A 24,267-nucleotide genomic window follows, 5' to 3' on the forward strand; every position below is an offset into this window, starting at 1 on the left:
AAAGTGGCCAAATGAGCGCTGCCTGCCATTCTGAGCAGGTATACTGAAGACGTCTCAGAGGTGGAAACTTTAATTAATTGAGCAGAGCCTTTGGGAAGTCTCAGCTACTCATATCTGGATTATTAGAGAAACCTGTTGTCTGTCTTTATACCTCAGGACCTGAGACTCATCTCTTGTTGGATTAACTCTAAAGGCCACATCGACAGAGTCGCAGCAGCTGCTTCACCTGGTGTGTCTATCTATCCGTCTATCTCTCTATTTCTATTCATATGCATGTCTCTCAAATACAGTTCAGAACTATTTATTATTGATCTTATAGTGTAATGCTCAAGATGACAGATTAAGGAGAAACATTTGGAGGAAACCAAGTCAAAAATAATGGGATAAATTAAGTTGTCTAAGTCTAAGTCTAAAAAAATTTACAATCTTGAGTAAAAGAGAAATTGAAGTCATAAACCCTCAAAGTATTAGTTGTGTTTTTAGCTTTAGTTTGAAGTTTTCACCCCTAATAACGGTCTTAAACTAATTCCCCCCTCATTATTAGTTAAAAAAAAGTTGAAATAGGAAATGAAGTCAATGTAAGTCTAAGTCTATATTGTGAGCTCAAACCATAATTGAAGGTAACATCAAATAGTTTTTTTTCCTCAACTGTCACCATCGTAGATAATTGACAGTACCACAGATTCAACTTCATGAGTTTAAAAAAATATATATTCGAAACATCTCAGTCTTGATTGTGATTAACAAAACAGCTTTTACCGCTCATCAGGGTCTAAAATGAGTTAAGTTTATTTAATTAATCTCTTCCTGCACTGTTAGAATGGCAGGTTAATGAACAAATCCATGGACCTTTAGTGGCCTACTGGAATCTACATTGTTGTTTGGTTTTGTTTTAGAAATGTTGGACACTTCAAAATCCCATGCAACTCACAACTTACAAATTGTTAAAAAAAAAAAAGATATTTGTTCTTATAAGAACAACCAATCGGATGACCTTTTTTTTTTTTCTTACCTGCCACAGCCCACATTCAGCCTGCTTTTGGGAGCTTTCCATGCCAGTTGTAGAAGAAGAATCAGATCATTTACATAGTAGCAATAACACACTTGTGCATGGATGCCTTGATGCATTATACTTTCATAATTCTTCTGATTTCTGTAACTCTGCTTTAACATAGATGTACAGACGTGAAATGAAAGTTGTTTTAATAAAAGTGTAACACTGACATGATTAAGGTAAGTATATGTAACTTAAGAAAACAAACATCAGTATGGTTTTTTGTTACTTGCACTTATTCCCCATCATTTGCTTCGTTAAAGTCATGAGGTTTTTTTTATATATGAATCATTTTATTTAGAATTTGTACTCTTCTCTTATCAAGAAAAGTTAGAGTCTTAAAAGAAATCTGTGTATCTGAATCATCTGCATAATTCTAATGGAGTCCAGCAGAAATGATTAGTCATCACTGTGGAAGCCATGTACTGACAGCAGCACAGCAGTGACTACACTCAATTTGCATTCGACCCTTCTTCTCTGACCTACATGAGATGAATCATTACACCATCTGAGGTGTTTCCGCGGGACTCAGATATAAATAAAGACATTCTGGAGCTTAGGTAGTCATGGAAACTTCAGTGATTGACTGAGTGATGGACTGGGTGCGAGATTGATTTGTAGGAGGGAGCTGACAGGGTGAGGTCACATATCTCGACCCCTGTGGTGAAAATGTGGAATGGTGAAGACGAATCTGCATCCACAGTAAAAAGAAAAAAGAGGGGAATTCCATACTAGGGCTGGGGAATTATGCTGGAATCCATGTATTTTGTGTAGAAAGATTTTATGGATTCACAGACACCATGATTGATTTCATATCATATCATTTATTAAGTTAATATTGGAAAAAGTAAAGCTTTATGACTTTAAAGATCAGTGGTTTACTTTCAGTTGCTGAAGGGGCTGCATGACTTTGGGTTCAGCTGTTGGGTGAAGGGACAGAAGTGTATTCAGCTGGTTTGGTCTGTGTTCTAAAAGTTCGGTTTGTGAGGTGCATGCAGCTTTTCTGGCAGGTTTGTAAGACAATATTTGTCAGTTTGATAGCTTGAAAACAAAGGATTATTAAAGTGAGAGGAACAAGCTTGAAACTTTACCTGACTGGACTAAACGTTTCCTTTGAAGAATTAAATTGAGGTTGAAAAAATGCTATATAAATAGGTTATATTATACCACAGTTTTCACAGTATCACTAAGTATCAAATTCAAACTCAATATCACAAATCAGGCCCATGAAATCTACTGACAATCCAAGCAACATGGCTGCCTGTCCTTGGTCTAAACTTACACCAATGACACACTAACTTAAAGGACACTGTAGGAGTCTGATCTGAGCCTAAAATTAAAACCATGCCAACAATTCCTAAAGCTTGACAGTTGTCAAAAGGAAGTCAGCCGGACTAGGGTGTGTGAGAGGATTCTTGGGTGTCAGGCTGCAGGGATGGTGGTGGGATGAATCACTGTGGGGGGTTGGTGATGTTGCTAAGGAGGGGAGGAGGTTTTTACTCCTCGAGGCGGTCAAGTACAAGGTCCTCCAGAGAAGAAAGCTGTGACAAGTGTCAGTTTGAGGACAGACTGCAGCGAACAGAGCGGTGTGTAGGCCCGAGATCAGAGTGACACCAAGGTGCTGCTTTGAGGCAGGAACACAAATCTTGACTTGCAGACCCAGAAACGGAGATAAAACATGGGGATTTATAACGAACAAGGGTAAGATTATTCATTATGATTTAGAGCCTATGTGCTGTTACATAGGTTGCAAATGGTATTTTTTTTATTATTTGTAGGGATTTATCATCATTTGTAATTGTGCTCATATAATTAACACCTGGGCAGAAACAGTGTGAAGTGATAAAATGACAGTGAATCACTCGTTTATACAGTGATCAATGAAATCAAATGTGTAAATCCTAGCTCATATTTACTGTGAATCAAAAATAGATGTGATATTAACTATACTTTGTTATGAAACAAAACTTAAAATGTGTTAAAAATCGTTTATAATGAACATGAAAACTGTTCCTTTTTTTCCTTCCTGCCTCATGATCACTGCTTAAGTTCACATGTACTGTATGTTCCAGGGCGTTCCTGCAGGAACCTGAGCCCCGCAACATGCAGATCAAGGAAAACAAAGGAAGGTCTACCCTTCATCGCCGCATGGTATCCCCCCTCTCCGCCCGCAGACAGCTCAGCAGACTTCCCCCAAAAGAGGTCTTCAATGACGTGATGTTTATGGGTCAGTTGGTTGCATCTGTGAACATCTGTATAGTAGAGTTCTTTTATTTGTAAAGTGTGCTGGAAATTTACCAGTGCAGTTTAAGTTCTTTTTTTTTCTTCAGAAGGGAGGTTTGAAGAGGTCAAATAGCTTCAGCAACACTTGTATTATGAAAATCAACTTTATTAACAAATTAGACTGACGCGTTTCGGTTTGTGGCCTTCATCAGAGCCATCAGAAAACATGTTGCAAACATCCTTGAAATATGGTAGGTACGAAATTGGGGGGAAAAAAATCTTACCTATCCAATTTAAAAAATGTTCGCAACGTGTTTTGATGACCCTGATGAAGGTCACAAGCTGAAACGCGTCGGTCTAATTTGTTAAGAATTTGTTTTGTTAATAAAGTTGATCTCCATACTGCAAGTGTTGCTGGAGCTCTTTTGAACTCTTCAAGTCGTTCACTTTTCATGCACCTTGGTAGTAGAAAAGTCCACTCTGCTTCTTCAAAAGGGAGGGTGAAATTAAAACAAAAACACTTCAATTTAATCTGCTAAATCTCAAGTGGAATCTTTTGAGTACCACTTCAAACAGCCTTTATTTAAGGGTTTTAAAGTTAGTTGATTTTACACAAATCCTGGCTGAAAATGCCTTTTTAATCACTCTATTGATAACTCATGATCTTAACAAAGGATCCAATCAATGCCGTAGTTCCAGTAATTCGGGATTTGGGTTGACAGTGAGGCAGCAAGCACCTACCAGAACCCTTAAACTGAGGCAGAGAAAGTGAAATACACTTTTTTTTCTTCTTTTTTTTTTAAATCTTTTTTTCACTGACTAAACCTGCAGTCTTAAAGATTCAAGATTTAAATTATTTTATTGTCCATCACATAGTGACAGAAAATTACCTTTGGTTAGAGACTCAAGTAACATAAAAACATTCACATCCATTAGCTAGGTAAAAGCCTTTTCCCTATTAGACCATTGTCTGCTGACTCTTCTGGTCTGTGTATGGACACCATACTCTCTGGAGACCACTGTGGTCACCTTTTACAGTAATTGCTCCAGTCTGTACCAGATAGCAGAATGTGCTAAAGAGGAGCTTCTGTTAATATTTAATGGGCAGTTACAGCTATAGCTAACCAATAATTCTCCCACACAACTTTAGTCTCCTGAAGTCTCAGTGCAGAGACTCACTTTAGTCCTAATGGTTAAAGTAAACCTTCATCGAGATCCTGCAGAACACCTCTCTGACCTAATGGATGTGGATCCCTCAAATCTGTTGCCTGCTTCTCCTGCATTGGAGAAATACAAAAGTGAGATGCGATAAAGATTAGCTCAAAAGCAAATCTAATGATGAGGTTTCCTTCTATGGCAGCATCGTGCAGAAAGGTGTGCTGACGGAGGATGTTTTGACTGAGAACTGAAATAAAGTTATGAGTGTTGTGTTTGTTTATGTACTATGTAGTCGGGGGATGGACTCATGACGACCCGTCCTGTCTGGTCGAACAGTTCTGTCCTGAGTACAACGAGTGGAGATCAGCAGCACGCATGGTCAACAGTCGCGGCAGCGTGGCTGTGGGCACGCTGGACGGCAAAATCTACGCAGTGGGAGGGGAAGATAAAATCAGATGTTACAGTAGTGTGGAAAGGTGAGACGATTATTTACAGCTCAACATTTCACATTTTGGTGTACATACTCATTTCATCCCAACATATATTATCCTTTAGGAATCTTCATTTAGGAACCTCACATCATCATTTGCACATGTTTTGTTTATTTGTCACATGCTCCTTTGAATTCGATGTTCATATTACATTCAAACATCAACCTTCTGACTTCATGACAGGCTCTAATTGAAATGGCTTATTGAGGTTTATGTCAGTTTCCCAGAGCACAATGATTCAAACTGACATGACCACAAAGTGACAAAGTGAAAGCAAACATGTTGAAGCTGGATAACAGTTTGACATACCAGTCATCTCTTAAAATGTAAGAACTGCCTGGCTCTGACAGTCAGAGTGTGTCCCAATTTCCGTCTCTGTCTTCTACTGTAGGTTGAACTGCCAAGGATGAAGTCATACGTACTGTAGCTGTGGTGACATAAGACCATACAGAGAAATAGATGACCTAACGTTTCAATTCAGACCAGAGAATAACTCCATACATTAAAGGATGACTGTCCTACTGTTTATCAATCAATCAATCAATTTTTATTTGTATAGCGTCAACTCATAACAAGTGTTATCTCAAGACACTTTACAAGAAGCAGGTAAAATACCTTACTCTTTGTCTGTTAACATTACAAAAGAGCAGGTAAAAAGACCTTACTTATTGCTATGTTACAAAGATCCGGCCTATCCATCATGAGCACTTTAGCAAAGCAGCAAAAGTTACAGTGGTAAGAAAAAACTGCCTTATTAAAAGGCAGAAATCTTCGGCCGGATCCCCGGCTCATGACGAAACAGTCTTCACAGGCCTAGACTGCGCCGGGCTTGGAAAGGGATAGGGGGAGAGATGGGATAAGATGCAGGAAGAAGGATAGGGAGCAAGGGGGTGGGGGGGAGGTAGACCGTCCATCAGCAATCCGGTGGGGAGGGGAGGGGGTGTGTGTGTGTGGGGGGGGGGGGGGGGGGGGGGGGGGGGGGGGTTGTTCTGGGAGGCCGCCAACCCACGATCCGGTGGGGAGGGGGTAGTGGTGTTTATATAGCTTAATAGACCAGGAAGTGGTCTTATTGAGATTAAGAAATGTTCATTTCATTAAAATTCCTGCCAAGAAAATGCATGACGCACAGGAGAAAAAAAAGCTGGATCACTGGATACATTTCTTTAGTTTTCTCATTGTTTTTGCCTTCCCTAGAAACAATCTGAACCCCAAATATCACACCTGTAATGAATCCTAACCTTTACATTTCAAAAGTGATCACATTAAAATCCATCAATAGCAGCCGAATGCTACTGAATGAAACTAAGTGAACAAATTGTGACACAACCACTCATGGGATGTCTCCCTTCATAAGAGGAGTGGGCTGCTGATGTGATTTTGTTCTATTAAGGCCATCACAGCCAAAGCTGTATGATATCAAAAAGACTATTGTACCCAACCTGAGATATGTTGTTTAACTAGATGTCAAAAACAGTTCCTTACAACTAAAAACTTGTGTAATTTATCACTAGATTTGTTATTGAAATTAAGGTCCATCTAAATGTATTTATTGTTGTAATTCATGTAACCAAACTGCAGAGGGCAGCATTTGGGCAGAAATAAGATGTAGGGAGTTTTGCATAACTTTAGAAGTAGGTCTGTCGACATCAAATCCAGCAACAACAAAAAATAAAACATAGTAATATGAGCAGACTATTCAGAATCCTCACTTTACTTCCCATGTTGCCAGGGTTGCTATTCCTAATAGGCAGAGAATTTTTTTTTTTTAAAACTCTATCACACAAACATATACATATACATATACTCTGCAGGCACATTTTCTCCCACTTCCTCTCCTCCTACTCTATCAGACGTCTCCAAGGAGCTGGCTCTGCTTCCATTCCCACAGAGATCCCATAACTGGTCTCGAGCCCATAATAACCATCGCTGGGCTAGCAACAGACCAATAGGGAGAGACCTGCTACTGACTGATCTGCTGCTAATGGCCCTGGACTGGCTAGCACTCATTTTTTGGTTGCTTCATCGTCCCTGAGGAGTGTTTACAGTGCTGTTTTGACATTACTGACGTCCCAATGGGGCAAGAAAATTGCCAATTAGATAGAAGTTTCGTTTTGGGAGAGGAGTGGGTTTGATTCTAGTTTTGAAAGCAGATAAAACAGTTTTAATAGCCTTCCAATGGTGGAGCAACACTTTGGCAGATATTTGCACAGATGCCCACTCAACTCAAACACTTCCTCAACTGCAAGTGTACCAAACACTAACACACAACAAATCAAAGTTTCTATCAAAGCTTTTGCCTGTTTTGGCTCCATTTATTGTAAGCTGTTAAAAGCAGAATCTGGTTGTACTGTCTCACTTTGACATTCTCTGTTTCTCTTCCTCCATCCCTGGCAGGTACAATCCAGACACAGACAGCTGGAGTACAGATGTAGCACCCTTAAGCAGCCCACGTAGCGGTGTGTGTCTGGTAGAGATGGACGGATACCTTTACGCTATTGGAGGACATGACGGAATTACTGCCATAAATACTGTGGAGAGGTAGGACGGAACACAAGATCAATATCTTTTAAAATAAGCAGTAAATCGTACTAATACACACTGTAAACTATGGGACTGTGTTCTCGTAAACATAACGTGGTACTGCTGTTTATTATTCCTCCATCAATCCCTGCCATTAAAAGGATTCTCTTTGTTCTGTTTTGTTGAGAAATAAAAGCACATTTAAACATTTCTTGAATTCCCACAACCACCCAGGAGAAAAGCTGAGTTTCCATTTGAAGAGACAAACACAAACCTTTTACATTTTAAATGGAACATTTAAAAGTCATAAGTGGAATTAAATGAGCAGGCTGTTTGTCTTACATATATCAAGAATCAAAGTAATGCCGTAATGGTCTTTATTACCTGACATCTTTCATAATCTGAAGTGGCTGATTCAGAGAAAGGAACAAAATAAATGATCATTTAAGACTTAAAAACCAGAAATGATTGACAGGCCATTTGTTGAATCACACTTGCTCGCCTTTGTTTCTTTGTTCCAGGTATGATCCAAAAATGAACACATGGAGCAAGCAGGCACCGATGCTTACCAGACGCAGCAGAGCTGTGGCGGCCGTGCTGGAGGGTCACCTGTACGTGATTGGAGGGAACGATGGAGATATGGCTCTGAACTCAGGTGACTGCCTTTGACAATAAACAATCAACGGTACCTGATGGACTCTATTGACTTCTACTCAAACAAAATAAACATGAGCTTAGTCTGACAAAACGTTTCACCACTAAGTAACTCCGAGAACTACTTTTTCTAATATTCTGACACGTTGGGACACAAATTATTATAATGAACAATTTTGGAAGGTAAAAGTGTTGACGAAAGAATATGAGCAACACTGGGATGGAGAGGATGATAGATGAGCTCAAATAAAATGACACCCACTTCTCCTGCAGTTAAATTGTACAATGGGAGAGGTGGGAGGAAGCAAAGGGGATTTATAGAAGGGAACACACAAGAAGAATTTATCAAGGAAGGGCTCTGAACTTCAACACTTTGACGATCTGGAGTTTGGAGGTCCTCTTAGTCCAAAATGCTGCATTGATACTACTATAACATTATATCTAAATCTGTCAATCTGTCATTTGAATTAATACATTGGTTGCAGATTCTGTAGAATGTGAGAATGTGGTAAAAATTAAAGTTTACAGAGGGTATATGAGTTCTTCATTTATTTTTTGGCTGACCAGCAGCCAGAAGTTACTTCATCCATAAAAAAGACAAACACAGTAAATTCTCACATTTGATTGTCACACTGAGCTGACAAATGACTTGACGTTGAATGAATCTTCATAGTTGATGGTGATAGTTTTGGATTCTAACTTTTCTTATTTGAATTATATTGGAAACAATTTAAATGCAATGAACTACTCTTAGAGTCTATCGCTGGTTGTTGAGCTTCATATGTAAATGTGTCCGGCTAAAGCTGGCACAATTTCTACAAAGAATCAAACTTTAAAAAGAATATTAAATGAAAGAAGTTGCAAAGAAGCCTGCAAATGACACTAATCTTTTATTTATGTAGGAATGCTACTGTATACTGTATACTTATAGTTAACTGTTAGTTTGTTCTCTGACCCATTTGGTGGATTTGCTTGTTCCCACCACTTAAAAAAAACTCACTTTTCTTTGACAGCTCTTTGACGTGTGGCAGGACTTAAGTCACACATAAAGAACAGTCTGACCTTATCCTCTCTGCGAGCTCAAACACACACCATACACCCTCACACCCACAGACACACACACACACATACACCCACACACCCACACACACACATACACCCTCACACCCACAGACACCCACACACACATACACCCACACACCCACACACACACATACACCCTCACACCCACAAACACACACACACATACACCCACACACCCACACCCACACACACACCCTCACACCCACAGACACACACACACATACACCCTCACACCCACACACACACATACACCCACACACACACAGACATACATACACCCACACACACACACATACACCCACGCACACACACACCCACACACACACACACACACACACACACACACACACACACACACACACACACACACACACACACACACACACACACACACACACACACACACACACACACACACACACACAGATTCCTAAGCCCCTGACCTTGCCAAAGATAAACAGGGGTTATGTTGTGCTGTCACTGACTATTTCCGTCTGTGAGAAGAGTACGTCCGTTCAATTCCCACAAACTTTTTTTGGTTCCCATCGGTTTACGGTCATCACTTACATAAAATTGATTAAAATTGGTTGTTTTTAATAATGTAAAATAAACCAGCAATGAAAGATAATCAAAAATGCATTGAAAGTATAATATTTTCTTGCTTTCTATAATTGTAAAAGATCAATGTAAGCTGGACATAGTGTTACTCATATAGAGTATTCAGCTGTGTATTATTGCATAAGGCCTCCTCTGACTTCTGCTATCCACTAAATGTCCCCCAGTGGAGAGGTACAACCCTGTAGATGGTACCTGGTCGATATGCGCCCACATGCTGAGTCCCAGGGAGAACGCAGGCTGCGTTGTATACCTCGGACACATCTACGTGGCTGGGGGCAAAGACGAGCTCAACTTGCAGCTCTGCGCTGTCGAGAGGTTTAACCCGGACACCATGAGGTGGACTCCTGTCAAACGCATGAGGAGCAAGAGGGACGACGTGAGTAATGCATCACTGTGACACTTCAGATGTCAGGCCTCCGCTCTGATTTAAGATCCAGGTTATTTTTACATCTGGATGATAAGAAGAGAAAAGATTGAGGGAGAGAAATGCAGCCCAGGAAAGGACATAAATTCCCTTTAGAGATGATTTAGAATATGTATAGTATGATATTTGAATCCCAAAGACTCATTATTTTCCGGTTTTCTGAAGATGTATTTACAGTACTTGGTCAGAAATTTCACTCAAAAGCCACAACATGTTAACCTTATGGTTGTGCAAGAGGAAAAAAGTCAGAGGATCACTGAAGTCATTATCTGGGCATCATGAGTTACAAATTGTATTCCCAATCTACAGAGGGGTTTTTTGCAGGTTGAATACTTTGACCTGCTGTTGGCAGTAGATGAAAATCATCTTATGGCCCCCATAAACATGGGTACAAAATGACATAGCAACACTCCTATCAAGGGATTCCTGCTGCTGGCAAGACTAAAAAGTGTAGTTTTGATAAGATATATGTGTATTACAAAGTAAAGCTAAAACTCACTGGACTCCCTCCTTTATATACTTAAAGCAGACGGCAAATCTATTAAATTTATTCAAATATATTCTCTCTAAAATGATCTTGTCTTTGTGTCTTTAGGTGTCCCTTGTAGTCTTCAATGGATCATTGCTGGCTGTGGGAGGCTGTGATGGTATCACAAATCTTAAAACAATAGAAGGTTACTGTCATGAAACCAACACATGGAGGTAAGAGGACATCCTTATTGCTTTTTAGTGCTCAATGATGTGGTGATTTTTAACTCAGCCTTTTAATGGACCATGACTTGAAATACAAGGGTAGAAATATAATGCTTATAGTGAGCATTAGTGATGACCAAATTTGTGTACATGGAAAAAGTTTATTGTGCAGACATAACCAAGACTTTGAAACAGTTCTACAAAATAAATGTAAATTACAAAATAAGTGTATATAGAAGGTATCTATACTTCCTGTCCATATTTCAGCACAGAGTTAGGGTCTACAACTTGTGTTCAACAACAAAGAAAGGGTTAACTCAGCAAGAGCAATTTGAGATAAAAAAAAATATATATATATATATATGTACAATTTGTTCAAAGGAGGAAAATGTGTAGCTTATAATAAGTAAATATGTTGACAAAGTCTTTTAAATTAATTTTTAAACGAGTGATGATGACTTAGAAAACTGGAGGAGTAATATCCCTGTTAGAAAGCATATTACTCCTATTCATTAACATTTTAATGTTACATTACACTGCAGATTATAGAATGTCTTGCCATTTTGAAATAGTTATGAAATGAATTTCAAGCTGAGGACAAAAAAACTGTACATCAAAAGTCTGCAGCTCACATCCAGACAAACACATAGAGTCACTTTGTGATTCATGCACCAAGTAAGGCTCTTATATATTATATAGGCCTTCAGGCTGCTAACTGAATCAGAGTGCTTCACTGTCTGAGTCGGACTGTCCTCCTCTCCATCTGTTTTTAGACACTTTGGAAGCATGAAGAGCAAGCATCCGGGCGGGAGAGTGGCTGTGCTGTGCTGAGCTGAGACTCGACAAAGCAAGCATTACATGAACAGGACAGAGGTGTTGGAGAGAAATAGCCTAATGGATGTACGCCAGGCTCCAGGACACATTGTAATACAGTTCAATTGAGGCAGAGTAATGACTGAATAATTGAGGAGTTCACTCCAAAATGAGACATCGCTGCATTAGTCAAAGCCGGCAGCTGCTGTTGCAAAGTAATCGAGCATTACATTTAAGCACATTATAGGCTACCGGGTTACCATTAAAGTTAGAGGTCTTTTTATGTCTCTGGCTTAGAAAACAGAGCTTTTTTTTTTTTTTATGGAGATGAGTCAGCAGATAATTAATATCTGGTTGCATTTTCCTTTCCATCACAGATTATACTTTCCCATTCTGACAAGAATATTTAAAGGAAAATCAGATATGGTATGGTGGTCTATGGTATTTCTTAACAAAAACACACCACATGAACAAACCATCCTGATAAAGACCCCTTGGAATTTTATTTTTTTGGTATTTTCATAAATCTGTGATAAGATAATATTGCGATAAAATATTCAAGCTTGAACCCTAATATTTCATGAGAACATTACCCGTGATGTGGAATATGTGTTTTGCAAAATAGTACATGAGAACATCTTTTATTATTGTAATTATTGTGATTTATGTACCTATTAATTATTAATGCAAGAGTCACAGGTGGGAGCCAAAAAGACGGAGGAAAATATGGAAGAGTGCAGGTGATTGAGTGAAGGATGTGCCGAAATAGTAAGGGATAAATGTTTTATCGCTTTCTGTATTTTAAAAGGAAGGTAGTAACCTTGATGTGATGGCAAAGGATGCTTTGAAGGGGAGATATTCAGGTGGCTGTTGGAGAAGTGGAGAAGTATACTGACTGTATCGAGAAAGGACTGAGCCTGTACAAAATGACTCATCTTTAGTTTGTTTTAAATATTATAATGTTCTTGATCATCCTGTCACAATATTTCTTTGTACAAAAAAAGAATACTGATTCTGTTATCATCTTGTACATGACCCATCAGCTCTGACTGTAAGCACATGTCATCATTTAGCTTGAGCACAGAACACTTTGTAAAATAACCACATCAGACGGATCAACTCAAGTTGTACAGAAGAAATCTGTGGGAATCGAGATCCATGGGCGAGATAAGCGAGCGAGTGAGTGAGTGAGTTCTGACTGTTGGCATGGGAAAGCACAAGTGACTGTGTGGGCTTTTAAATGATGACGCTCAGAGCTCTTTTTCCCCTGGAGAATAATGGGCTGAAATGTGGAGAGGCTGAACGCTGAGGACTGCACACAGAGCAACACGTCTTTCCCGGAGACACACACAAGCCAGCGGTGTCTCCCAGCCGTCCCTCTGTGCACACAGAATGAATATTTTTTTCAATTTGAGGGGAAGCGTTGTGAGGCAAATAGCAGAGGAAAGAGCTGTTCCAGGTATGTTTGAACAGGACGAATTACAAAGAGATTGTGAATTCCTAGAAGTTACCAAGACTTTGCATGCACTGTGTTTACTGTATCACTGACATTGGATTAAAATGATCACCAAAAATAATAAATATTTATTTGATGTGGCTTAAATGAATGCAGTTTTTATAGATAAATATCTCTACAGCACATTTAAAGCCTTGATTTGACAGAAATGTTTAAACTAACTAAAACTGCCATCACTTCAATGTTTTTTTATTCAGCAGTATAAAGGTTGCAGCTTTCACTTTTTTTTGTATAACTACCGTACTTGAATCTGACTGACGAGGACAGTAAGGAGGAATACAAGCATTTAACATCGTTATATTTCTTGTAAAACACAAGAAGCAATCCCAGTCCTGCATCTTTGCACACAGACAGTGTTTTTGGACAAATTAAGACGAAGCAGCATTCGTCTATAGGATCTATTATTAGGTTATTAATTCCACTAAAAGCCTTTTTATTCGGAGTTTCCTGTCGGCATCAAACGCATCAGTTTCCTTAACGTTTGTACCGAATCATGCTGAAGATGCCCGGTAGGTGGCGAATCACCCGTGGGTGACTCCAGGTTGGAAAAAAATGAGCTCCGTTCCCCTCCTGCTTCGTCTTTGGGAGGAAAAGGATGCCGATGCTGTCAGGAAGGCATGGGCACCATGCAGGGAGTAGAGCACGCTTACATTATGTCCTTATTACACAGCTGTTAGCTAATATGGAAGAAGGCAGTCAAGAAGAAATTCAGTGGAAGAATAAGTGGTACTTACATTGATTTTTTTTTTTCAGACCACTGTTTGTGACGTAGGAGCGGCTAGAAATGGTTGCACGGGATGGCGATTTAATAACAAGGGAGAAAGCGTATCAAAAAATCAAGTTCATCTTCGGCAGCATCGACTAAAAATAACGCTTCTTCTTCCTCCTCCACTGGGCAATGTAGTCCGTCAATACTAGCAAACAAAGTTGTTGCTAAGCGACGATGAGGTCTCTCGGTTACGGGTACCAGTTTTGGGCCGGCGTATTGATATTATAAAGAACCGTCAGGTGTAGATAAACCACAACTGTCTGACAGGCGCGTCAGCCAATCAGCGTTCATGACCTGGACTTATTTTCTGCTAAACTTAAATAACCCAACGCGCGAGCCCACAGCTACCTTAAAAGTACTGTATGAAAGCTTTGTTGTTCAACGCTGTTGTTTTTAACCAAGTGGAACCACAGTGGGTCGATTTGATTTACCTGCAGGCTTAAGTTAATTACATTAGTCCTCTGTTTGCCCCTTGACCGTCGACTCCCTCGCCTTCTGTAAGGACAGTTTCTAATGATGACAGAGGCTCCGGAGGCGCGCGTTGAGGGCACACATCCTCTGTCACACTGGCAGTGCTGCTGTATGAACAGTATGTGGAGGTTATCTAAACCAAGCTTTATGTTTACGATGATGGGACCAAAAACGGGAACTTTCCCCGGTTAACGAAGTGAGCAAGAAGTAAACCCACTATGTTCCTTCCGGAAGCCTGACTTGACACAGTGACTGTGACGCTCATGTGTAAGTTCACTTGTTTATTTTTCTCTTACTGTATAATAGGCTATACCTGCGCCATGCCAATTGACATTCAGGATGTTCTGAAGGGAATATCTGTTAGTCATTGGTGGCTTCTTCCTGGCTCAATATTTCGGTAATTGGTTCTGCAGGTTATCTTCATGGTATTAATAGCATAGGCTATACGATGTGACAATACAGCTTACTATGGTCGTCCCACGGGAGCTGTTCATGACTGTGTGATGCTGTTCGTTATTTACATTTGTGTAGTTTCAGTCTAACATTGAGGATTTTGTTTTGCAGTGAACACAAAACTATTCTATGCACTTTCTTCAGAGACCGAAAGTGCACTGATAATATGCCTGTTTTAAGCATGAAATTAACTGTTTTAAGCATTGTGTTGTCACAAACCTTTTCTGTGACTATGATGACTTTGTTTCAGAAATGGACCCTTGTCCAAATCTTTTTTTTTTTTTTTTTTTTTTTTTTTTACAAGGAAAACTTACACCATCAGTGATATAATAAATCACTGAAAAATCACATAAAAAATCACATAAAAAAAAAAAGTATAATTTTACAACCCAAAACAATCAGATGTGTTGCTAATGCTTTATTTGTCCCTGCATGAGCCTTCAGGTGTCATGACTGTGGACGACAGCCTCCATTGCTATTCATTCTCTCTCTGGGCCCTCCTTCTTTTTTAGATGCCATTTATATCTCCTTTTTGAATCTGCTGTATTCTTTCCATTAAGGGGAGACAGTCTCTTACCGTAAGCAACGCTGTGGCCTACTATTGCGGTCACTTTTCCTAACCCATTAAGTCGGCTTTCAGAGGTAGCAGACTTTGTATTTTAGTAGAGGACAAGGCTCAATTCGCTCTTATGGTTGCCTTGCAGTCTTGATTTTTTGTTGTTGTATCTTTTCATCCTGTATCCTTAACTGCTTCCTCCACCAAAAGTAGAAGCCACATTGAGATGTGTTCCTTACACCCCTTCACCCCTTCACCCCTTTATTCCGTGTTTCCCTTTCCCTCTCTTCCCCTAACAAGCAGACTTGGTTGTCATCTCCCCTCATTCTTTTTTTTGTGTCTGTTCTTCTGAGGATCTGGGCTTGCTTGTGCTTTGTTAATCAGTTAAAGCATGTCTCTGGGTGCTATTAGCCCACTCAAGACTGCCTACACTGTACGTTGATGGCCATGGTACACAAATACACAGCTCTGTATTACCCACTTATTGTCCTCTCTGAGCTTCATAGGAGAATCAAAGCGATCTCAGCTGGGGGAAAAATATGATCAGACATGTGAAGGCATCTCTGAAATAAACTGAGCACTGATTCACTCGAGTAGAAACATACACATGTGTGGAGCCAGAAAGAACATACATCAATTTGTTGTATATACTTTACACTTATGCTGTGACCTATTTTTAATATAATTTATTCACACTTTGTTGCATAGTGTGCAGAAAATGATAAGGGGATCCCTCCTCCTTATGGCAGCATACTTTCAAACCTGCACCCTTGGGCATCGTCGTTAAACACACAGGTAGATGATAGCTGACTGACCCACCTGGAATTTTATTTTCCACTTTGTCAGAATACACACCATAAATAATACAACACCTCCAGTGGGGAATGTGTGAGACGATGTAGAAATTAATATCGAGCTGGCATAGTGGGTGGCATTAGAGTGCCTCTGTGTAATCCGGCTTTGTTTAAAGAGCAGCACATTTCAGCGGCCTCCTCGCTGAACTCTGAGCAGAGTTAAGCTGCGACACGGCCAGCGTATGTAATCGTATCACACTCCTGCTCGAGAGGTGAATTTTTAATAAGTGTGTTGAATCTCACTCTCTGTCTCCCCTTCTCTCTTTGCCCTCTCTATCCTTCTCTTCCTCTCATGTTCCTCACTCAAGTCCCCCCTCAAGTCCCACCTCAAGTCCCCCCTCAAGAGTCAGTCATGAGCCCTCCACGCCGATCATCCAGTTCCCATGGTGACAGGTAATTCCCTCGAGCGCTTAATTCCCCCACATTTGACATGGTGTGTCATAGTCGGAACACTTATGCATACACGCACAACAACATCAAGCTAATAAGACATGCACACTTACTGTTGATACATGAAGATGCTTTTTTATTCTGAACCTTCTTTGAGAAATTGCAAGTCAATGCCGTGACTGTGTGGGATTCCGATGAATTTGACAGTCTTTATTTAATTATTTGTTCATTTGACGTGGACATACAGTAACATTGGTGCTGTAACATTTAACCATGCACAAATCCCAGATGCACTGCTCTTAGTCTTTTTCGCAAAATGCTAATTTGCAACACCTGTCCACCGGAGGCTTTTAATTTATGACAGGCATACGAGACAACACTTAGTATATTTTTCCCCCTCTCAAAGTTCAATAGGGAATAGAACATGTTATATAATCTAGTTATATTAACTAAGGGAGAATGTTATTTTTTAGAGAATACTGCACACTACTTGTGGGACTCACCAGATGCCCCACGATACTATATCATCACGATACTTGAGTTAAAGATACAATATTATTGCATCTTTAAACATTTTGCGATAAGCTGAGAATTGCGATACAATATAATGTGATTTTACTTCTTTAACTGCATATTGTGTCCACAAAATTGAACGAAATCAAGAACTGTTTTATCAAATAAGACAAAAATCTATTCATCTCACTCCAGTCTTTTTAATTTCCACACAATGGGAGTCAAGCCCACAGACTGACCAACACTGTGATAAAAGTAAAACCCTGTAAAAGGTCGCATGCACCTCACATTCTGAACATGTTGTATTTCAGTCCAATTGAACTTAACTGAACACAAACACGTATGGACGACTGTACAATTGCATTCATTTTTGACAATGCAACTTGTTCAAATTGAATTGTGCAATCTATTCAGCAAATAAAAACTAAAAAAGCATATTAGCTATTAATATAATAAAAATATCGATACTTGGCGGCCATGAATTGATATAATATTGCCAAACAAAATATCAAGATACTATGCTATACAGATTTTTCCTGCACCTCTACTACACACCAGAAAGGGGGTTTAAAAAAGGTACAAAATCGACATCAGAACATAAAATATAGTTAAAATAGAGAGAGAGAGCAAACCTTGGAAATAAACCGATCCTGAATATGCTGTCTTCTTCCTGGACAGATGTGTTTTAAATCCATTTTACTCTTCAATAGCTGAATGCAATACATGGAATTCATGTTGGACATTGCTGTAATACAACAGGCATTGTCTTGCTTTTTGCTTAGATACAAAATACAAGATTCTCATCGTAACAACTTTAAATATGAAAAATTAAATAAATATAAATAAATATGGAAAAATGCCAGTCTTACCTTTAAATAATGCATTTGACTGACCGTATATGTGCATTAAATAATATATGATATTCATAAATGAAAAATGGAATATGAGGTCATCTGGTTCTGCCTTTTATGCCTGACTAACATTGACACAGAGAATCACAAATCTTATGTCATTTGTTAATGCTGTTTGTTCAGCTTTGATTCACAGAACTGCTTCAGAGACAAAAAGCGTTTGTAGAGCGACGATTACACACCATTTTTGTCCCAGATAAATAATTTGTTATCTGGGGATTACAGTAGAACATGTAGTCCCCCTGAACGATGATTGTTTGGATTGCACACAGTCTGTTCTTACTTATTATATAAACCTAGAACTCCCTACTGATTCCAAACATATCCCCAGGTATGGATTTCACAAGTCAACACAAACAATCTAAGATGCCTTGTTGTTGTATCTGTGTACTCTGTTATTAAGCCGAAATGTCAGCGTGTTGACGAGCAAGATGTTGCTCTCTGTTCCACCCTGCAGGACCTCCACAGAGACCCTGCAGAGGAACAACAGCAGCAACTCTGGCGTTATTCTGGACATCTCTGCTCTCAAGATGGCTGAGGTGGATACAGAGGTGCCTCCTCTTCCACCTCGCTACCGCTTCAGGGACCTGCTGCTGGGGGACCAGACATTTCAGAATGATGACAGGTAGCACTTGAAAAATGGTGTTAGTTTGTGTACTACCGAATGTGAGAGGCTGCTCAGGGATAATCCAAGAAAGGGGGCCTTTTTGTTTGTGTGTTTGCCCATACATTTGACTTTATGTTCAAATCTCCTTGGACACTTGAAACACTGTTTCCGAAAGCTCACAATACTCCACACTTTGTGCTCAGTGTTATGGGCTACGATGCAACTATCCCTCATGCTACCTCATCCACTTCTGCTTCAATTTCTGGTTTTTCTACATTTCCCAGAATGACTTCTCACGACAACCCCCCAGAGATGCGGCAGGACTTGTTTTCAGCTGTTGGTTTTATGTGTAGGTGTATACAGCAGTGGAAATAGAAACAGTGCAGTGAGAGATTTTGTAGTGAAAAAGTGAGAGTCTTACCTTTTGCTCAGACTCTGTGGCCGCAGTTCATTTGTGCCGTAAGACTGTCAACAGAGAAATATCTGCCTCTGTAATAATGAATCTGATCTTTTTCATGGTAAAATTAGTTCAGTTTAAAAACAAATCTTTTCTAATACATATGAGCAACACACAGAAAACAGGCCTATAATTGCACGGTCTAATTGCTTTAAGAAAAGTGTGCACACGATTTCTCTTCTAATCTGATAATTGTTATGCTAGACTGCATTTTCATCTTACTCTGAGTTGAGCATGAAATGGCCCGTCCCTTGGCCCTTAACTGGTGCTACATCCATCGCTTGAGTGTTTGGCAGTCTCCTAAGAGTTCAATTATTGCTGGTGAGGCAGACCGACAGATGCTGTTTGCCGCCCAGGAGGGAGAAGAATTAGCCGAGCGTCAACCACTGCTGAGTACTGTGGAGCTCTCCATGGTGCTGAAATGAAGTCGTCTCACTGCGGGATCTGGTGATACTTCAGTGTTGGCTTTCAGAGAGAGCATGTCTTCAAAGCTTCCTCTTGATTCGTGATTAAGCGTAAACTTAAGATTGACATGTGATTCATTAACTTTATCACATCGTCACATCTGCCTCACTGTGTTTGTCGAAGGTTCTCCTTAAGATTGTGCAGTTAGCTGCTGTGGTTCATTAATAAAAGCAGTGGCCTGCAGCCAGCCGGGGGCTGTTTGACATTTCAGACATGGTTGATTTATGATCACGACTTTTGCCTTAAGGACCAAGTAGTAAGCTTCTTTTTAAAGAAACAGATGAAAGATACGATACTCAGTGAGCTCATGTCATGTGGAGGGGTCAGTTCACCCATAGTTTTATCTATCTATGTAAACAATTTAGTTGCACTTGTTTTTTATTAGTTATTTACCACTAAAATCCACCTCCCATAGGGTCCTGTAATTATGTCTACAGACCTGTAGAAATTATACAGTGATAGATATAGACCTGCAGAGTATGAAAAAAGATCGTCAACATTGTTGAATGTTGCAATGAAAATACGACTTTGTCTGAATAAACAAATATTGAAGTGTGCTGCATATTAGCTTTATTAGCTTTACACTTTTTTTCCCGTGCTTTTTCATATCCCAATGAGGATGAAATAGCATTAAATCATTCAGCACTTCAATCTGCACAACCTGATGAATGTTTCAACAACATTAAACAGACAGTAGCATCACAATACTCTCTTTGAAAACTTGGCTTTGTGTCTCAGGTAGTGAATAAGGCTTACGTCATTGAACAAACAATGCATCTAATTGTTTGTGTTGTTCATTTGCAAAGCGGTTCCCATCTTTAACAGCCGATTGTATTGGTGGTTGAGTCTGGCTGAAAGCAAATTGTGTATGTTATCTCTCCAATCCAGGCATTGGATTGTTGGCTAGAGCAGCCATTTTTCACCACAAAGTCGATAACAGCCATGGTTGGATTTTATGTTTTGACTTTAGCTCATTGATGGTTGTCTTGTATGAAAATATCTCTGAATATCATCATGGCTTGTGAATTTAAAACAAGATATTGTTTTAATTGAAGTAAATATGTTACTCATGTTTGCTCCAATCCTCTCTCCCTCACACACTATCTATCTTTCTGTTTACTTGCCCTCCCTCTCTGGGACTCCCTGCAGAAAATTGCTTTCTGCAATTGTCACTTTGTTGTGTAGCTGTGCAAGGCCTTTTGTCTGACACATAGCATTGGGTGCAGCGGTTAACAATTTCCCCCACACGCATTGCTCTGTTTGCTTTCTCATGGGATGCACTGATTAGTCTGTATTGTATTACAGACCCGTATGGTTTTGTTTTCTTAAGCTGCCTGCCAGTTTCATCAGGACTGTTGACATATAAAACAACAAACACATTTGGCCAAGAACAAATAGAGCAACACCGACATACAGGATAGTTTACACTACAGATTAATTACATGGAAATCAAGTCCACATACTGATTCGACAGACTAGCACATGTATGCAGCTTCATGTAGACCTTGAGCTATGCAGATCAGACTATTTCAATCAGTATGTATAGTCTTGTGTGTAAAAGTGGGTTTGTGTGTAGTAAGTCACCTCTGTGTGCATGTTTCATTATGAAGGTCCCCCATGAATTGCTCTGCAAATCACTATTAGACAGAAAAGGGGAATTAGGGTTTGTTGCTGGGCTACTTATGCACATGCAGTGGAGTATGTGTGTATTTGTGTCCACTTACGTGTGTCTATGTATATGCATGCAAGGTTTTATCCAAAAACTACATGATTCACAGATTTGTAAGTGAAAAAACAGCAGAATTGTTTCATCACAACAAATAAAAGCTGTTTGCTGCCGCTTCTCACACACACCTCTGTACAATGAGTGTTAAATAAGCAAATGAAGTTGCAGAAGAGGAGAACACCATTATTGATAGCATCTTATGGCGGCGCTGTAATTGCTAGTTTACGAGCTCTGGAGTGGAAACAGAAGCAGATCATCTCACTGGGCTTTGGGGACATTCTGTTTCTCGGTTGATGATCCTGTGTGGATGCCCTGTCGAGTGTAAAGCCTCCATACAAATTAACCCCCTCAGGGAAAGTCAGACCCCCCCCCCCCCCTCTCATATTCTGCCCTTATGGCCTTTGCATCTGTTTCCTAGCATCCGTCATACAGGGCAAGGGTTTCAAGCACTCTGGCAGTGATAGTTCACAAAACAGAACATTTCTTAGAAGGAATTCCCGAGAGGCAGTGAGAAGAAAATTCAGATGCTCAATAAGATGCACCAAAGAGTTGTAGCTGGGGGTCGGAAACCAAATGCATTTGAAACTGCAATGGCCACAGGTAGCATTTATTTTGGTACAATATTTTTAATATTTGTTTTCTATTTAATGAGAAGGCTGAAAGCCTTTAGTGAGTCTATGGAGCTAGATTCGTGTCAAATCTCCAGAGAGCAATTAAACATACCCACAAGCAAATTCTATCATTTCACACGCGCAATTATTAACTGCCACACACGTAATAAAACTCTTAGTGCACACATTTATCAACAGAGCGCTGCAGCTGTGAGGGTGAAGTAAAACACAGGTAAGGCAAATAATGTCACTGTCTGCAGGACTGCAGCTACTCTCTCTCTCTCTCTCTCTCTCTCTCTCTCTCTCATATTAAGTACCATACATTAAATAGGATGGATAGTGAACACGAGACCTTTTTCTTTGACATTTACATCTTCTTAAACATTTTTCTCGAGTATGGATATTGTAGCACAGTGGAACAGTGGGTGTTTTTTCGGGGGCAGCTGCATGGGTTTATGGCCGGTGGGGTCCAAAAATGCCAGGGCAGATTTTTTTGTTCCAGTCCAGCCCTGGCAATAGGCAATTACCAAGGTATATATTTTTAAATGATCAATTAGAAACATGTTACCTAAAATGAATAAATAATTGTGATAAATAAATGATACTGTGTAGCAGAATGTAGTTCTTTTATATGTCTTCTGCCAAGGTCTCGCTTCAAGGAATGGAATAAATCATTCTGAGTTTTTGCACTATTATCTTTACTGTCCTTCCAAATAGGAACTTTAGATGGTAAGCTTTAACTTAGTATTTGTTTACAGCCTGACGCTGCTTGACCTAAGAGACTTTCTGGTGTCTGCAGGTCTCAAAAAAAGTAAGACCGGGTCCTGGAAATATATTTTTTTGCTGCGTTTTCTTGCAACATATAATAAAATTCCAAGGCCAAATTCAAGTTTCTCATTGTGTATCACTGCTACAGAGTTGTGATAATAAGCCCTTCTGTGCTGTCAGGGTCTGGGTGTCCTTGTGTTTCCGTTCATCTCTTTGTGGATGTGGGCGAACAGTGTGCAGGGAAGAGGAGGGGGCGGGGGGGTAGGAGGGGGGGGTCTCCCTCCTGAGCTGTCATTATCTCCAGGGTTGGGTGTCAGAGGGCTGTTATGACTGCTTAGCTGTGTAGGAGCTGAAGAGGAGCAATCACGCTGAAGTCATTGGTCTAACAAGCCAATTGGTCTGTGTGTGTGTGTGTGTGTGTGTGTGTGTGTGTGTGTGTGTGTGTGTGTGTGTGTGCGCGTGTAATTGTGCAGGTGTTGGTATATGTGCTCTGACTGTGGACACACAGGTATGTATGCACCTGTGAGTGTCTGATTATACATTTGAGTGTGTGTGGGTTTGTTTCTCAGTCTGCCAGTGGGTGGGGAGAGAGCGGGTACTGTCTCCGTAAACGTCAGAAATAGAAACAAGCCAGTGAAATGACAACAGAGCAGGAGGAAGAAAACTGGTGCTGAAAATCTTTCCTCTGTGTATCCAATCTTAATTTTGGGGGGGGGGGGGTTCTTGTCTAATCAAGGCAGGATGCAGATGGGAATACTATCGACAGAGTGAGATGTGGTGATGGGTCACTAAATCAACTCTTAGCACTGCTTGTTAAATGCTTGCACTTACGAGGGGCGACCCAGCAATGACGCAAATCAACAAGCAACAGTCTCACAAATGGATCATTCCAAAATGACTCTGATATGACAGCTTTGCAGCGAAACAAAGGAAGTCTTTACTTTGCAGATATTTCTCGCACTATCTGATGTAAACCATAGTTGTTGATATTTTTGAGATCTGGTATTTTCCCAGGCAATATATTTCTCGTAAATGAAAAGGTCATGTTTTGATATGAAGGGATAAGTTGTAGATAAGTAAGTCCACCCGTAACAACATTACAGAACCAAACGCCAAGCAGAACGAGGTGTCCAAAACTATTATTGAGCACTGGATCTGGCAGCAGCAGTTGTTTGTTTGCACCAATTCTGTGCCAGAAGTGACTGTGACAGAAGTGAGTAAAGGAGGCTGGTGATAAGACGGGGAACAAACACGAAGACGAAGAAGCAGAGCGGCAGGAACAAGAAAAGAAAAAACAGATAAAACTTTGAAAGATAGTAGGGTGTAGAAGATATCAGATAATAGAGGCATGATATGAAGATGATGAGGAGGATGATTCGGTCTAATAAGTCATGGAGGACTAACAGAGTAAGTGCTCTCAGGCTTCACACTTCATTCTTCCAAATGTCTGCTTGTTTAAGATTCATGAC

The 24,267-nt window shown here is 40.0% G+C and overlaps 2 protein-coding genes across 11 annotated transcripts in view; both read left to right on the top strand.

Annotated features, from left to right (window-relative positions):
• On the top strand, positions 1-13,338 carry LOC132974386 (kelch-like protein diablo). Of its 2 annotated transcripts, none has more exons than XM_061038429.1 (8): positions 1-229; positions 3,127-3,281; positions 4,728-4,911; positions 7,321-7,464; positions 7,968-8,101; positions 9,966-10,177; positions 10,821-10,927; positions 11,692-13,338. In XM_061038429.1, the coding sequence occupies exons 2-8, from the start codon at positions 3,158-3,160 to the stop codon at positions 11,747-11,749; spliced, it is 963 nt and encodes a 320-aa protein (XP_060894412.1). In that variant the 5' UTR covers positions 1-229; positions 3,127-3,157; the 3' UTR covers positions 11,750-13,338. The 2 variants fall into 2 exon arrangements, with proteins under 2 accessions (XP_060894412.1, XP_060894411.1); XM_061038428.1 differs by lacking the exon at positions 1-229 and adding an exon at positions 2,535-2,755.
• A 3,321-nt stretch (positions 13,339-16,659) lies between these two features.
• The window catches only part of kcnt1b (potassium sodium-activated channel subfamily T member 1b), a 68,967-nt gene continuing 61,359 nt past the window's right edge, over positions 16,660-24,267 (top strand). For all 9 annotated transcript variants that reach the window (XR_009673117.1, XM_061038418.1, XM_061038423.1 and 6 more), the window contains exons 1-2: positions 16,660-16,743; positions 18,622-18,789. Coding sequence is in view for 8 of the 9 variants with exons in the window: in XM_061038418.1 (XP_060894401.1) it covers positions 16,703-16,743; positions 18,622-18,789 (209 nt within the window). In the remaining variant the exon portion in view is untranslated. The remainder of the gene's footprint in view (positions 16,744-18,621; positions 18,790-24,267) is intronic.

Source organism: Labrus mixtus, chromosome 5, assembly GCF_963584025.1.
Source record: "Labrus mixtus chromosome 5, fLabMix1.1, whole genome shotgun sequence".
Lineage (NCBI taxonomy): Eukaryota > Metazoa > Chordata > Actinopteri > Labriformes > Labridae > Labrus > Labrus mixtus.

Bases quoted from the DNA above. Each gene is read 5' to 3' on its own strand.
- LOC132974386 (XM_061038428.1), top strand. From the start codon at position 2,733: ATGGGGATTTATAACGAACAAGG. The intron at 10,178-10,820 runs GTGAGTAATGCA...TTGTGTCTTTAG, and splicing joins TGAGGAGCAAGAGGGACGAC to GTGTCCCTTGTAGTCTTCAA. The intron at 10,928-11,691 runs GTAAGAGGACAT...ATCTGTTTTTAG, and splicing joins CATGAAACCAACACATGGAG to ACACTTTGGAAGCATGAAGA.